Source organism: Falco rusticolus, chromosome 2 (genome assembly GCF_015220075.1).
Source record: "Falco rusticolus isolate bFalRus1 chromosome 2, bFalRus1.pri, whole genome shotgun sequence".
In the NCBI taxonomy this organism is placed as follows: Eukaryota; Metazoa; Chordata; class Aves; order Falconiformes; family Falconidae; genus Falco; species Falco rusticolus.
The window spans coordinates 96336140-96351710 of record NC_051188.1 but is presented as its reverse complement, the minus strand read 5'-3'; the positions used below and the strand labels follow the sequence as shown (position 1 = coordinate 96351710).

The following is a 15571-nucleotide window of genomic DNA, read 5'->3' as shown; positions in this document are numbered from 1 at the left end:
TTTCATTCTGGGAAAACAGATAATTTGTTGAAATCAAAGTGTTTTGCAGAAGAGCATGATTATGCTGAATCCATCAGAAGAAACACGGCAGGTCTCCAAAGGAAACCCTCCTGGTTCCCAGGTATGCCAGTATGTCTGTCTCTTGGGCTGCTGTCCAACCTGTTCCTCCAGGTTCTCAGGACTTTCAGACTCCACAATAAACTGTTAGCAGCTTGCCAAACTTTGAATTACTTGACAGAAAAGTCCTATGCACTTCTGCTACAGGAACTTCTTATCAATATTTAAGTTGGTTTAGTCTTTGTGATGGTTATTTTCAAAGACACTAGTTTCAAATAAGAAGGAGCTGGAAGCCAGTGCTAGAAAGCTAAGATCTAATTGCTATTGATGAAATGTAGTGGGATGACTTGCATGACTGGAGGGCTTCAATCAATGGCTATAAACTGTTCAGAAGGGATGGGCAAGGAAGGGCGGGTTGCCCTATATTTAAAAAAAAAAAAAAAAAAAAAAAAAAAAAAAGATTAACAGCATAGAGCTTAGAAAAGCAGTAATAAACATGCTGAGGTAAAAATTAGGGCCAAACCAACAAAGGAAACTTCATGGTTAGTATTTACTACAGGCTGCCTGATCAAGGGGAGCCTGTTGACGAAGTGGTGTTACTTCAACTGCAGGAAGCATCATGCTCCCATCATCCTGCCAGGGGACTTCAGTCACCCTGACATCCACTGGAAAATCGCCACAGCAAGCTGTAAGCAGTCCAGGAGACGCTTGGAGTGTGTCGACGATGATCTCTTAATCTAGGTGATAGACAGTCCAGCCAGAAAGAAACGTTACTAGACCTGTTGCTTACCAACACTGATGAACTAATTGGACATGTCAAGACTGGTGGAAGTCCAGGCTGCAATGACCATGTCCTGGTGGGATTCACAGTCTTGAGGGATATGGGCCAGCTGAAGAGTAGAGTCAGGGTGCTGAATTTAAGGAAGTAACTTTCAGTTGTTTGAGAAATCAGTGTATGGCATCCCCTGGGAAACTGCCTTCAGGGGCAAAGAAGCTGAACAGAGCTGGCAGCTCTTTAAGGACATTTTTCTTAGAGCAAACCAGCTCTCAGTTCCCATGCGTTAAGAAAACAGGCAAGGAAGGAAGGAAGGAGGCTGGCATGGCTCATTAAGGACCTTCTGGTCAAACTAAAGTCTAAGAAGGAAATGCACAAGCAGTGGAACCAGGGACGTGTATCCTAGGAAGAATAGAAGGATGTTGTCTGCTTGTGTAGGGATGGGATTAGGAAAGCTAAGTCACAGAGGCATAGTTAGAGCTGAATTTGGAGAGAATGTGAAGAATAATTAGAAGACCTTCTGCAGGCATGTTGGCCAGAAAAGGAAGATGAAAGAAAATTTACATCTTCCGATAAGTAAGACAGGATAACTGTTGACAACTGACATGGAGAAGGCTGAGGTACTAAACAACTTTTTGGCCTTGGTTTTCAATGGTAATTTCTCTTCTCACATCTCTCAAGCCCCTGAAACTTGAAGCAGGGACATGGGGAATGAAGTCCCTCCATCATAGGAGAAGGTCAGCTTCGAGAACACCTGAGGAACCTGAACATATCTAAGTCATAGGTCATAGATCAAAAAATCATAAAAGTGACCTTAAAGATCATCTAGTTCCAAGCCCTCTGCCAGGGGCAGGGACACCTTCCACTAGACCAGGTTGCTCAAAGCCCCATCTGACCTGGCCTTAAACACTTCCAGGGATGGGGCATCCACAGCTTCTCTGGGCAACCTGTTCTAGTGCCTCACCACACTCACAGTAAAGAATTTCTTAATATCTAATAAAAATCTATGCACTTTCAGTTTAAAACTGCTACACCTCATTCTATCACTACACTCCCTGATAAAGAGTCCCACCTCATCTTTCCTGTAGGCCCTCTTTGAGTACTGGAAGGTCACTATAAGTTTTCCCTGGAGCCTTCTCTTCTCTAAACAACCACAACTCTCTCAGCCTGTCCTCACAGAGGAGGTGCTCCAGCCCACAACGCTTTTTTCTCTCAACTGGAGAGACATAAGTTTGATGAATGGACTGTTAGATTGATAAGGAAGTGGCTGTATGGCCACATCCAAAGACTTGCAGTCAATGACTCAATGTCCAAGTGGAAACCAGTAATGTGTGGTGTCCCTCAAGGCTCTGTACTGGGACCAGTACTATTTAATATGTTCATCAAAGGCATAGACAGTGGGATTTGAGTGCACCCTCAGTGAGTTTGCAGATGACACCAAGCTGAATGGCACAGTTAGTTCACTTGAGGGAGGGGATGCCATCCGGAGTGACCTTGACAGGCTTGAGAAGTGGAACTGTGTGCATCTCATTAAGTTCAACAAGGCCAAGTGCAAGGTCCTACAACTGGGTTGGGGCTATCCCCAGTATCAATAGAGAGTGATGAACGGATTGAGAGCAGCCCCACGGAGAAGAACTTGAGGATACTGGTGTACAAAAAATTGGACATAAGCCAGCAACGTGCACTTGCAGCCCAGGTGGCCAACCATATCCTGGGCTGGATAAACAGAAGTGTGCCCAGCAGGTCAAGGGAGGTGATTCACATCCTGTGCTCTCATAAGACTCTACCTGGAGTACTGCACTGACCTCCGGGGTTCCCAGCACAAGACAGACATGGACCTGTTAAAAGTGGGTCCAAAGGAGGCCCATGAAAATGATCAGAGGGCTGGAGCACCTCTCCTATGAAGAAAGGCTGAGAGAGTTGGGGTTGTTCAGCCTGGAGAAGAGAGGGCTCCAGGGAGACTTTCTTGCAGCCTTTTAATTCTTAAAGGAGGCTTACAAGAAAGATGGAGAGTCTTTTTACTAAGGCCTGTAGTCCTGTAGTGACAGGACAAGGGACAATGGTCTTGAATTGAAAGGGGGTAGATATAGATTGGACCTAAGGAAGAAATTTTTTACAATGAGGGTATGAGACACTGGAACAGGTTTCCCAGAAAAATTGTGGATGTCCCATCACTGGAAGTCTTCAAGGTCAGGCTAGATACGGTTTTGAGCAACCTGATCTAGTGAAAGATGTCCCTGCCCGTGCAACATTGGACTAGATGACTGTTAAAGGTCCCTTCCAACCCAAACCATTCCATGATTCCATGTTTCACTGTATGTTTTGCTAAATGTACCATAAACACGATTTAGGATTAACCTTTGCTCCACATACAACACGTGCATGCATGCCCTACAGATTTCAACAGCAATGTTACAGACCGCTGTGCCAGTGGAATTGAGGTCTACAGAGAGCTCTCTGGGGATAAGATGTGCAGGTCCATAATTCCTATCTTGTAATCCATTTTTCCCCTAAGTTCTGGCAGTATTCTCACTGGATTCACAGTATTCTCATAAAACTTTAGCCTTCAGAAAAGGGTTTTTTGAATCTGTTATGTCTTCATAGATCACACTATGCATACATTGTTGTCTATCAATTCTTCCACCGCTGGCGACTAACATGATATTTCTTCAGCACCTATGGCAGCTAATGACATAGGAGAAGCTGCATTAGTACAATTATCAAATAGCTAGGTTATTTTGGCAAATGCCGCTGAGGACATGTACCATTCCCTGGAGGCTGCAACCCCTGTAACTGAGCTGACAGAGCAGAACACCATGGATCAGCTGGGCTGTTTCATAGCCCAGCTTCCTAACTTAAATTGTTGATGAACCAGGGCATCAAATTTTTTTATTTCAAATGTCTGAGGCAGAGGTAATTTGTCTCCTCAACAACTGTGATGTTTGGTGGTTAGCTCCAGGAAAGGAGTGGTAACAAACAGTGGGAGGTTGTAAAAGCATAACTCACCTCAGTTCTTTGCTCTGTGACTGAGTCAGAAGCCTCTTCTTTCAGATTTCTCAGTTGCTGGGGAAAAAAAAAGAACAACCCTGCTGGCATTGCAGGGACCAGCACAATGAATGTGCACAAGCCTGAGAGTAAAACACCCTATTCCAGAGTCATCCTGCAGGTATCCCGCACAATTCAGTGCAGGATGTCTTAAGGAAAAGAGATGTGGTGTGTAGCCACAAAGGTGAAACAGGCTGTGCCTTAACAGCATGCTGTGCCTGATACTGTTTAAACAAAATCCTGCCATAAAGGGATTTATTTACAGTGTTCGTCATCTCAACGAGCAAGTAGGGAACAGGTATGCAATCTGTGCAACAGAAAGAACAAAGGCCAAGTATATTCTGTAGAACAAAATTTCACTTTAAATTGTTAATTAAGCTTTGAGTGCCAAGGTAGGAAGACGGAGGAAGTACTATGGAAGGAGCCTGGTTTACAAGCAGAAAGCCTGTGTTGTTAGAGGGCAGGGACCCACAAGTGCGGGAACCACCCCTTCACAGTCTGACAGCTCCTCTGCATGGCAGGGGGAGGCATTTGGGCAGCTTTTGTGTATCACTGCAAACTGATAATATTAATGGCACATGTTATTGCAGAAGGGGACCTCTCTTGTACCACATTGGTCATAGACGCATCATTTTCTGTCCTTACTGTAAAAAAGTCTGTTACTTCCTTTGATATATTTATGGCACCCTGATATATCTGGCATTTCTACCTTCTATTGCTAACTTCTGTATATTTGGGCAACATTTGACAAGTGAAACAAAAGGTAAAGGAGAAATCTGAGGATTTGGTCACTGAGGCTTTTGTTAGTCAAATACAGTTATCACTGGTTTTCTTATCACACAAATGAGAATAATATTTTAGAATACATTTATTAAATCCTTTGCTCTTCGCAACTATCTGAAACCTTATAAAGGATGGCAGAAGCTGTAGAAATTCAAGTAATAAAACCATCACAGTATTTTAAGAAGACCACGAGTACAAGTCTCCAGCTGGGTTCTGAACAAGCTTCAAAACCCACAGAGAAGGGGGATATAAAAGATGTGAAGAGAAATTTGACTGATAAGACAAAAGAGAATTCCTGTCTTGCTATGGCTTGTCAAACTTTTGAGATTTGAGCTATGAGGTATGGGGAACTTTACATACTGGTCTCTTAGCTTTCCATTGGTAATATTAAAGCAGAAAGAACTTATTCAAAGGAAAGAAGTCTGATTTCTGAATCATCAGCCACAGGTTGAGGATCTGCTTGACGACTGTGTCAGATGATCAGCATATAAGCAAGCATCGGCTAGGAAACGGTTCTTTACCAAGATCTCTCTTAGTTGGGAGTGTGAAAGCTTTCAGATACTCTATGCAACTGCTTTCCCATGAGCTACATGTCCACATCTTCCACTGATGTAATTACAGTAGCAGAGTTTGACAGTTTTCACTTGGCTTCCTTAACATAGATGCCAGTTCCTGGCTCTAGATATTCCAGCTTTAAAACCTCTGCTCAGATTTCTTTGTCATTCTTCAACACCAGATTTATAAGACCAAATCAAAAAAGCAGAACAGTAACTTAAACCTTCTATTTCTTATAAACAACAAAAAGTTCCAAGATGAAGAAGAATGGATGTTTGGAAGTTGAAAAAGAGGGGATACAGAGAAGACATTTTTTGAAGCATAATTTAATTTGCTCTTCTCACTAATGACATAAGCTATTTTATTTCCATTGCGTTTCAGTGTGCACACTTGGGGATACACTACAGTTCAAATTGTTATTCTGGATCTTTCTTAATTATTATCACACTTATGAAAAACAAAATTGTATACTGCAGCTCTTTAAAACTTCCACCTATAAATTACTGAGTGTACACTGCTGCGTAGACAGCCTGGTATGTGCTACACAAATATAACTGATGACTTTGTCTCAGATTCCAAGAACAACTGCAGACAGGACATGGAGAAAATGTATCTGTATTTTCCTTTACCTGTGTTGTAGGGTTTTTTTTCCTTGTTTTAATTATTTGTCTTACAATTAGCACTTGTCTAGATGATAGAAAACAACTAGAGAAGAAATCTGACTGAAGACCTGCAAGTCATTGGAGGCCTTGAATAACTTGGTGCAACACATAGGTTTGGTATATGGTCTGGACACAGCAGGAGCCTCATAGAAGTATGTGTAAGTTTGGGTGCCCTCTCCATGGTTCCTTCTGTCCCTTAATCATGAGAGAACAACAACCACCAAAATCAAATATTTTTGCCCTTTCTATATGTCCACCAATCTGCTGCTGGGATTGATGACCTCAGATGCTCTCAGTCCTGAAACCAAAGTTTTCTTTAGGCATTAGAAGCAACGTACTGTGGGTAATGTTGAAAGCATTGTAGAAACAAATTGCTTGAGCGCAGTGCAGGAGAGTTTTCCAAGGAATAAACAAGCTAAAGCAGGAGGTAGAGGGTCAGACTACATAATCAGAATGATATAACAGCCACTTTCAGAAGCAAAACATGTAAACTGTCCCACACGTACAAGACCTTGGAATCCCACTGCATATACCAGGCACCTCCACGAGATGATTTGTCACACATCAAAGTGCCTTGAGGCTCATTAGTCTTTCAGAAACTAAAATGCAGATTTCCCCGTGTCTTACATCAAGCAGTACTTTACCTGCTTGGTAGTGTAAAGCAAAGGAGGATTGTATGCTGGTACTTGGGTGCTCCAAGCCAGGTTTTGTCCTGATTTAAACCACTGAAACCTCCTATAAAGCGATGTAATTAAGCAGACAGAATGAAGTCCAGCGCAAAATACGCATTTCGCTCCCAGCCGCACCACTAACTCAGTGAAAACTATCAGGCAACCCCAAACCCTGCATCTAATTTCCCATCCATAAAATAAGATTTGCCTGAAGATCAGCACTTCTAGCCCTGCCTCGTGCTCTTTTTTGAGTGTTTGCAACCGAACCCGTGTCTGGGATGGCCTGTGCCACACACCGCTCTCCGTTTTGGTTTTGGTTTTTTTGGTTTGTTTGGGTTTTTTCTTGCTGTAGGCTTCACCTGGCGTTGCCACCGCTCCGGCCCGCCACCCAGCCCGGCCCGGCCGCGGTTCCGTCCCCTGAGGCCTCCGGACACGCCGTGCCCCGGAGCGGGACGGGCGAGCGCTGCCCTCCCGGGGCAGGGGCCGGGCCCCGGCTCGCCCCCGGAGGCCGCTAGAGTCCCGGCGGCACAGCGAGGCGGGCGGGCCGGGCACGGCACACGCTGGAGCCCCTCCCGCCCCACAGGTGGTGGAGACAGCACGGGGCGGGGGGAACGGCCGGGAGAAAGCGCTTCCTTCGGCTCCCGCCATGGCTGCCCCCTGACGTGCTCTCGGCGCTGGCCCGTGTTCCTCCCACCCCGTCCCCGCACCGCTCCACCCGCCCCCTCCCTGCCGCCCTCCTCAAGCACGGCGGCCCGGCGGGAAGCGCTGCCCCTCCTCTCTCCGCCACCCCCCGGCTGCCTGGCACCGCGAGGGCGGGGCGTCCCTGGCCGGGGGCAGGCCGCAGCCGCCTGCCCCTTCCCCCCGCTGCCGTGGGGCCGGCGCGGCGCGGCCGCCCTCCACCTGCTCGCCGCTTTTGTTTGAGGACCGGGGCTGAGGGGGAGGCGCGGCCGCCCCTGCGTGTGGCGGGGCGGAGGCAGTACGGCCCCGGGGTGACTCGGGGCTCACGGCCCCTCTCGCCGCCGCCTTTGTCTGGCAGCCGGTCCGGACTGCTCTCCTCTCCGCTGCTCCTCGCCCTGGGGATCACGCTTCGGCACTGCCCGCTTTTGGGGAGGGGCGAGCGGCTCCCCCGCTGGGGAAGCCCGCCGCGGAAGGCGAGTTTCGCCCTCTCTCGGGGCGAGGGGGAGGGAGGCGGGGGCGCCTCGCCTTGTCGCGCTGCTCCCGGCGTCCCGCGTTGCTCGGCGGCGTTTGCCCCGCCGCCAAGTTGCCACAAGTTGGAGCCGCCCCCCCGCCGCTGCCGCCGGGCTCTGGCCTCGGCGTGAGACAATACCGCGGGCTGCGGAGGAGGAGGGGGCGGGCGGGAGCAGCCCTCTCGCCGCCGATGGGGCCGGGCTGGAGGGCGCTGCGGGGCGGGTAGGTGGCTCCGCGGGCTGCCGCCGGCTGGCGCGCACCGGGGAGCGGCCGGCAGAGGCGGGCGAGCCCCGGCCGCGACGGGCGCCGCTGGCGGCGCGGGGGCTCCATGGAGGAGGTGGGGCTGCGGAGCGGGCGGGAGCGGCTGGCCGGCGGGGACCCGCGGCTCGGCGCCGTGCTGGTGGAGCCGGCGCCGGTGGTGGTGACGGTGGAGCAGCGGGCGGCGGAGGGCTACAAGCTGGTGGAGGTGCAGCTGACCGGCGGGGCTCCCTGGGGCTTCACCCTGAAAGGCGGACGAGAGCACGGGGAGCCCCTCATCATCACCAAGGTGAGAGGCGCCGCGGGGGCGGGGTGGTGGGTCCGGCCGGCTCCATTTTGGCGTGCCCGCGGCGGTGACAGCCCTGCGGTGGCGGCGAGCTCGCTCCGGCCGCGCCGCCTGCCCGCAGCCCGGGGCGCCCCGCGGGGCAGGGCGGCTGCGGCGGTGCCGCCGGCCCCAGCGCAGGTGCCGCCGGCCGGCTCCCTCACGGCGGTGCTGTGGAGGCCCCGGGGCGGCCGTGAGCGCCCGGGGAGCGGGTGCCGGTGGGTGCTGGGACACCCGCCGCCCGGTACGGGGCGCGTCCGAGCAGGTCTGGGGGCAACAGGTTGCTGGGCGCAGCCAGCCCCGCGGCTCCGAGCTGCCGCTGCTGCGCCCCCTGAGCGCGGCGCCGGTGCCCGGCGGGGGGACCCCGCTGCTGCCGGCGCAGCCCGGGACCCCGAGCCGGGCCGCTCCCGCCGCGGAGGGCTGCGGAGGCTGCAACTCCCGGCTCCGAGGCGGAGTTTTCTCCGGTGCTGTTGCACTTGCGAAGTCAAAATGATTAGGGTAACCTTTTGTATCTGCCTCCTCCTTTAAACAAAAGGGCTTGTTGCTGGTGACCAAATCGCTGGTCCGAAGACGGGGGGGAGGGGAGGGGGAGGCCTCTGGGTATATATGCACTTTCTGGTTGTCCCTTTTTTTTTTTTTCCCTTCTCTCTTAATGCTTTTTTCTTGTTTTTTAACTGTCTTGTATACTCACAGCTTTCATCTCAGTGTATTGGACATGAGTTAAAGAAATACATCAGGTTTTCTAGAAACTGTTTTTCATCTGGGTGTGTTTTAACTTTGGAATCCTCATCCCCAGTAATTGTTGGGGTTTGCTGTTAAGACAGCTTTCTTGTTGCACAGTGAAAAGACGTTAAAATAGATCCATATGTAATTGGGAGAAAAAAATCCACATTAGCAAAGCACAATCTGCTCAGAATCTGTGGGAAAGATACATACGCTTTGTCTATAAGTCCTGTGGATTCTGCCTGTGCCCATTTTAGAAGTGCACAGAGAATGTCAGAGGTCAACGAGTCCTGTTTTATCCACAGCAGAAATTCTTCTAATCTTATTTTTCAGTTGATTTCATTGTGAGAGTTGTCTAGTTGGTTCCCTTCTTCCACCCTTGAAACAACTGCATTATGGACTTTCCAAGTTAGGACTTTTGAAACCATCTTTTCCTAAGATCTCTTCCCTGCTGCTGTTTTTCAAGAAACAACAGTCAGTGGCAGAAGATGTATATGCTGAAAAATTAGTCTGTGTCTGTCAGCCTCTTACCAGTACCCTGAATTACAGAATATCAAACCTGGGAGCATTTGAGGAAAAGAGAAAAGAGCTACTTGCTGTGTACGTACTAGCTATCAAGTGCCAAATCAAGCATTTTCAACTTTCTGGTGATGGCTAATAAGTGCTACATCTGAAGACTGATCAGTGATATTTATTCATAATGTTACCTAGGTATTAAGTAACTGGCTTAAGTATTCGTGGCATGAGGATGTGGCTGTGGTATGTGGAGAGAAGTGTCTGGCGATGGGAACCTTGTAAACTGGGTCTGTTGCAAGGAGTAATTAAGTGGAACCATGTCCTTGATACTGCCTGGAACTGTGCTGCTGTGTGGAAGTGAAATCTGTGTCTACAGGTGCTGACCTAGGAAGAAGAGGCCTTGGGTCTGAATTTCAGAGTATTTTCATTTGCTGTTGTTGGATGCAAGGGTATAGAACTAGTCTTGAAAGCATGGTGTGGTTCTCGTGTCCCCCCGTGTCCCCAGGACTATAACTCCTTAGCTGCAAAGCCTTCCTCTGGGTTTGGCCCATCCATCTTGGTGTTAGTGGATGTTTTTTTCTGCACCTTTTCTAGTGGTGGCAAGCTACTGAGAAGAATAATTTCATACTGGGTGGTTGCAACACTCCCTCCTTTCAGCAGGAGATGTAAAGTTTGTCTCTTCTCAGCCGAAGAGAGCCCTGAACTTGAGTTACCCCCTTCCTGAGAACATGTGGGGATCACTGGGCTCCCGCAGAAGGGGAGATGCCGTTTTACCTGCGCTTCTCCTCTCCCCGCAGCGTTTGCTGTCCTTTTTCAGGTAGCCTGGTGGCTGGTCAGTGGGGGGGTCCAAAAAAACCCACTGGGCTGAATCCTTCAGGATATCTGTGGAAAAAATTCCTGGTTTTGTGGATTCTAGCTGTGCTTATGTGTGAGCTGGTGATGGAGCTCTGTCTCACTCTAGTCCAGGGTGGCTCTGGGGAAGTGAGGATGGATGACAGCCAACTGCCACTTTTTTAAGGAGAGGAATGTGACAAGGTGTGAATGGAGTCTCAGATAGCAGCTACTTAAGGGGGATTTCTAAAATTCTGCCCGTCTCCTTTCTTACCCTTGTCTCCAAAGCAAGATCAGCCTTTGAAGAAATTTGCACCTCTGTGGAAATGCTGGGAAGTCACTGGTGTAAGAATCTCCTGCTTTTCCCAGCATATATGTCACAACTGTCATAACTGCCAGAAGAGTAGCACCAGAAAATGCTGTAATTGAAAAATCAGTGAGCAAGTGTATGTTCATTTTGCAGCACTTTCTGTGTTTCACACCTCTTGGGTGTTCGTTTCTCTGGTTGTGTGGCTATTTCACTTGCTGACAGGAAGGGCAGTTTTTTGTTCCAGGTATCATGGGGAGAGTCTAGGGCAAGAAGAGCTGCAAACTCTGGGATTTTATTAGCTGGAAATCTAGTCAATTAAAGCAAGAGTGCCCTTTGATCCACTGAACTACCAATAAGCTGGGAGGGGGAAGGCATGCTGGAGAGGCGGAGAAGTGTCCGGCCTCAGCAGGGGGACAGGGGCGTGCTCCGCCGTGGAATGTCGGGAGGGCGAGGTCCGGCCCGGGGAGAGGGCAGCCCGCAGTCACCCGCTGGAGCCCGCGGGCAGGCCCGGCCCCCGTGGGCAGGCCGCCCCGCGTCAGGATTGCATGTCTTTCTGGAACTGAAGCAAGACTGGGAGAAATAGTCCTGAACCGGATAGGTAGAATAAGAATATCAAGCTCACCTACCAGGCGGAAGCCTTTTTTTTTTTTTTTTTTTTTTTCCCCTTGCCCTTTTTGTTGTTGCTGCAATAGGCACAGAGAAAAAAGGTGCAAGATAGAGCTTGCTCAATCTTTAAACATAGCTGGTCTTCTAAAACTTGCCCCACCCGTGTGCAAGTGGTGTTCCTAACATCTAAGCAAAAAGTCTTTTAGCATTGTCGTTCTGTTGCTTAGTATTATTTTTACAATGTCCCTTCAAAAAAAGTGGTTTATGTTGTTTTCTGATCTCTACGAGTGTGTATGATAACATTCCAAAAAAAATTGCCTGAAGGCAGCTTGTTCTTACCTAATTTGACATCTTGAAAGAAAGGATCTGCTTTTTATAGCAACGTCTTATTTCAACAGAAGGTGAAACGACAACTTCGAGAACTTTAATTAGAAGTCTGTTTGGTTTTTTTCCTCTTTTTAAAGAGAAGTGATACTGGAAATAACAAAAATGAAAAGTCAAGGTGCACGAGTGTGAATCTTGTGCAAAATCTCCCATAGCTGCATTATCTTAATTACTTTTACTTTAAAATGGCTCTTATCTGAGATGCCCAACTTGTAGTGTCAGTCACATCATTGATTGTGGGTGATGGCTAGAAAGTCATTTCACTTCGTGTACTAATAGTATCCTTAGGAACTCTGAAGTTGTTCTGCAGTCAGTGTTCTTACTACATTAATAAATATGAAAACATAGTTTATGCATTTTAAGAAAGATTGATGTGTCATTTAAATAAATTCCTCTGTAGTACCAGGTTTACAAGGGCCTACAACCATACCTCCTCAAGCTATGATCTCATTGCAGGTTAATCAAGGCTGGGCTTGGCTGGTATTTCGGCAAGATTTCCAAGTGAAACCTGGACTGTTGCAAGAAGTTTTGTTGTTGATTTAGTAGATAGAGTTCTTGTCTCCTGAATCAGTGCTGAATTCATGCCACAGCTGGAGGTGGTGTCTTTCAAGAAGCAGCAGTATCAGACAGACTCCGAACCTTTGTTTATTTTTCTTTATTCCATTGCACTTTCCTAATGTGCTCCTGTCTATGGTTAGGTGTGAACTGTAATTTGTTTAACCTAACAATTATTTGAATTGTATAAAGGAATGCTTCTCTATTAATTGGCTGCAGGACTTCTTCATATGACTTGTATTGATGTATTATTTCAATAGTAAGTCAAGTGATTACTGTTTTCAGTAAGTCATTCTCTTTCCTTTAGCTTTAAACATATAACCAAAGCAATTGCTTGCATTGCTATACCGCAACAATATTTAGAGGGGGGAAGGAAAGAAGCTTTAATGGTGCTGTATACAAATTAATCAAAAAAAAAGACATTTTCAAACATAAAACCAGTTGCTTGCCTCAAGTTAGGTGTTTGAGGTGAGCTGCCTTGCTTGTAGACATTAAGACTTGTTAAACTTGGCTGTGAAGCTTGATGTCCAGAAAACCAGCATTTAGTGGTAATCCTGGGAAATTACTGACCACTTCAACATAAATGCAGTCATTGTGTAAACAGCTGATTTGTAAGTTATTAGGAGCCATTGTGCTGTGGCTGAGAGTTAGTTCTAATCAAGGTCTCCATATCCTGACAAATTTCATTCACTTCCTTCAGTTCTAGAGAGGTAATACATGAAGGAGTATTCATTCAGTTTTATTTTCTATCCATATTCTCTCAGTCATCAAACCCAAGCAAAATTACTGACCTGTACGGACCATAATTTGAACACATATCTTAACCTGCAATTTTAAAAGAATGTATCAAACCTCATTCTGTATTTTTTTTGAAACCTTTTTTCGACTTCTTAACTTACAAGAAGGATCTGTTGTTTGGGGAAGATTGGTCTGAGTTGAACTTTGTGCTGTTAAATTTGAGAGTTGAGATTCTAGGAAATATTTATATATTAGAATGAATGTTTTAGGGTTTAAATAATATTAGGTAGCTATTTATCTTTTTTTCCTTGTCAAATGTGTTGATTTTTTTTTCAGTGCTATAGAAACTGTTTTGAGTGGTGTTTGCCTTTGTGTCTGGTTGCTACCTCCCAGGTCTCTATTATTGGAAGAGGGGAGTTGCTTTGCTTTGCAAGAAGATACTATTGCTTTTTACTTGGTTGGCTGATTGATGAAGGGAGTGCTCTCAATGGCTATTGAATGAGCTTTTTATTATGACTGTTAATTTACTGATGGGATGGAACACACCACACTCATATGTGGTGTTAATGGTCTGGCTGTGGAAGTCTGAAGCTTCAGAGCGGGTTTTATTGGCAAAAATATTGGCAGTTGAAATGCCACCAGTATTGGAAACAGCATTGTAAAGCTATCTTGGATATTGCTACATGTGACTACATCCTGTGTAGGGAGTTGAAATGAGCGGATAGGTTAAAAGGCTTGCGACTTGAGCTGTTTCATGTCAGTTGACATGCTTAGAAGTCAATAGTGTGAGAGTGTAATTTAAGAAACAGGGTGTGTGCACTTGCAGTCCTGAAATTGCAGTTTTCCTTTCTGCATTTCACACTACATTTCAAGACATAAATGCTCCTGAGAAGGAGTCAGAATGCAGTGTTTAAAACCATAACTAAAACTTGCTCACAACAAGCAAACTTAAAACTTTTGGAAATACTGGTTGCTTACAAACTGTAATGTTTTTCTCTCCTCTCTGTTTCCCTGTTCCAGCTACTTAGGCAAAAACTGTCAAATCTGTAATGATTTTTTTTAATTTTAAAACAAAATACAAACAAAAACATTCATGCCTATTGAGTCTGGCATGGGAACTGGTATGTTCTGTGGGAACAGTTACCACAATAGGAGTTAGCAAGAGTGCCTGTTTGAATGTTTATTAATTTAGGCTTTTTAAAGGACAATGTAAACTTCTCTGTTAGTGACTGATACTTTTCAGTATGAATCTTCGATGCTATCATAGGCATTAACATAAAAATAAAAGACTGGCAAGAGACCTGTAGTTATTGCATGCTGTTGTCAGAGGATTGTCACTAATGCCATTTATTACCTAGCTATCCATCATGCTTGTGTCTTTTGTTTGTTTGTTTTAAGAGGAAAAAACAGTGTGGGCTTGTGTGGTGTTTATGCATATGCTATATACGTTTTACTCAATAGACTGTATGTATGTTTTTTTTCCCTGCAGAATGTGATTCATTGTGTGTTCTCCCACTTAATGAATATTTAAAGTATGAGAGTGTGGAAAGAACAAGGTAAATGGCAAATGAAACCTGGTTATGAATAGATTGGAGAAAACAGCTGTTTAGTAGTAACCAAGCCAATATTGCATCATATATGTGAGCTTTTTCCTTCTTGAGCAAAGCCATTTGTGTTTAGTCCTTCTATGCATCTGTAATCTATACAGAGAATACCCAATATGTATATGGATTTATTCTGTAGGTCACTTTATTACAGAAGTTTGAGACAGGTCCCAACCATTAAGCAGATTTCTTTACTTGCTGTATGTTTAAGAGATCAAGTGCACAGAGGAGTTTCCCAGAGAGGTAAAGTAAAAATTGATGCAGTTATACTGAGACTTAATCTGTTTAATCAACATAGACTTGCTTTATATTGTCTATGTTTTGAGCCTATTTGGTGTAAGGTCAATTGAAGGGGGGTTTTAATATATACATAAAGAAAAATGTTCTAAAAATTACAAACGTCTTCCTGCAGGTTTGGGTTTGTGGTTTTTTTTAAGTTTATCCTTAAGATTTTGGAAGCTTTCTAATTGCACTTAGCACAGTCTTTCCAGTTTCTTACAGCACAGCATACCTGCTGCATAACCTTTATCACCCCCCCCACACACACACCCCCAAGAATATTATCACCACTCTGGTGGTAAGTTTTTAGGAGTTCTAATTTGTGTACTACTCGTAACTTCACACATATGGTCATATACAAGCAAGGTGGATTTTAAGGTTTATGGAATGGGCAACTGAATGCTTTTTGGTAAAATGCATTCATTCAGTGATAGGAAATGTCTAAAAGGTTTGAAATGTAACCAGTTTTTAAATGCAGCTTGATGTACTTGCAGAACATGTTTCTGTCCTTCATATATGCTTTGCCAAGCAGCAGACTTCTGATGGTGTTCACCCAGACTTAAGCTAGGTGCTTAATAGCAGTAGGTATTTTTGGAAAGTGATTTATAGTGTTTAAATTAGACATCAATGCTCTGAATTGCTTTCTGAAGGTGCCTACCATTTGCTGTCAGCTGTGAGAAGCTGAGGAGGCCAGTGGTTCCTTGACACA

The 15571-nt window shown here is 46.0% G+C and overlaps 1 protein-coding gene across 1 annotated transcript in view; it reads left to right on the top strand.

Moving 5' to 3' along the window:
* The first annotated feature begins 7962 nt into the window (after positions 1-7962).
* SHROOM2 (shroom family member 2) overlaps positions 7963-15571 on the top strand; it is a 127591-nt gene continuing 119982 nt past the window's right edge. Inside the window, exon 1 of the mRNA XM_037377494.1 lies at positions 7963-8283. Coding sequence (XP_037233391.1) covers positions 8065-8283 — 219 coding nt within the window. The 5' untranslated portion in view covers positions 7963-8064. The remainder of the gene's footprint in view (positions 8284-15571) is intronic.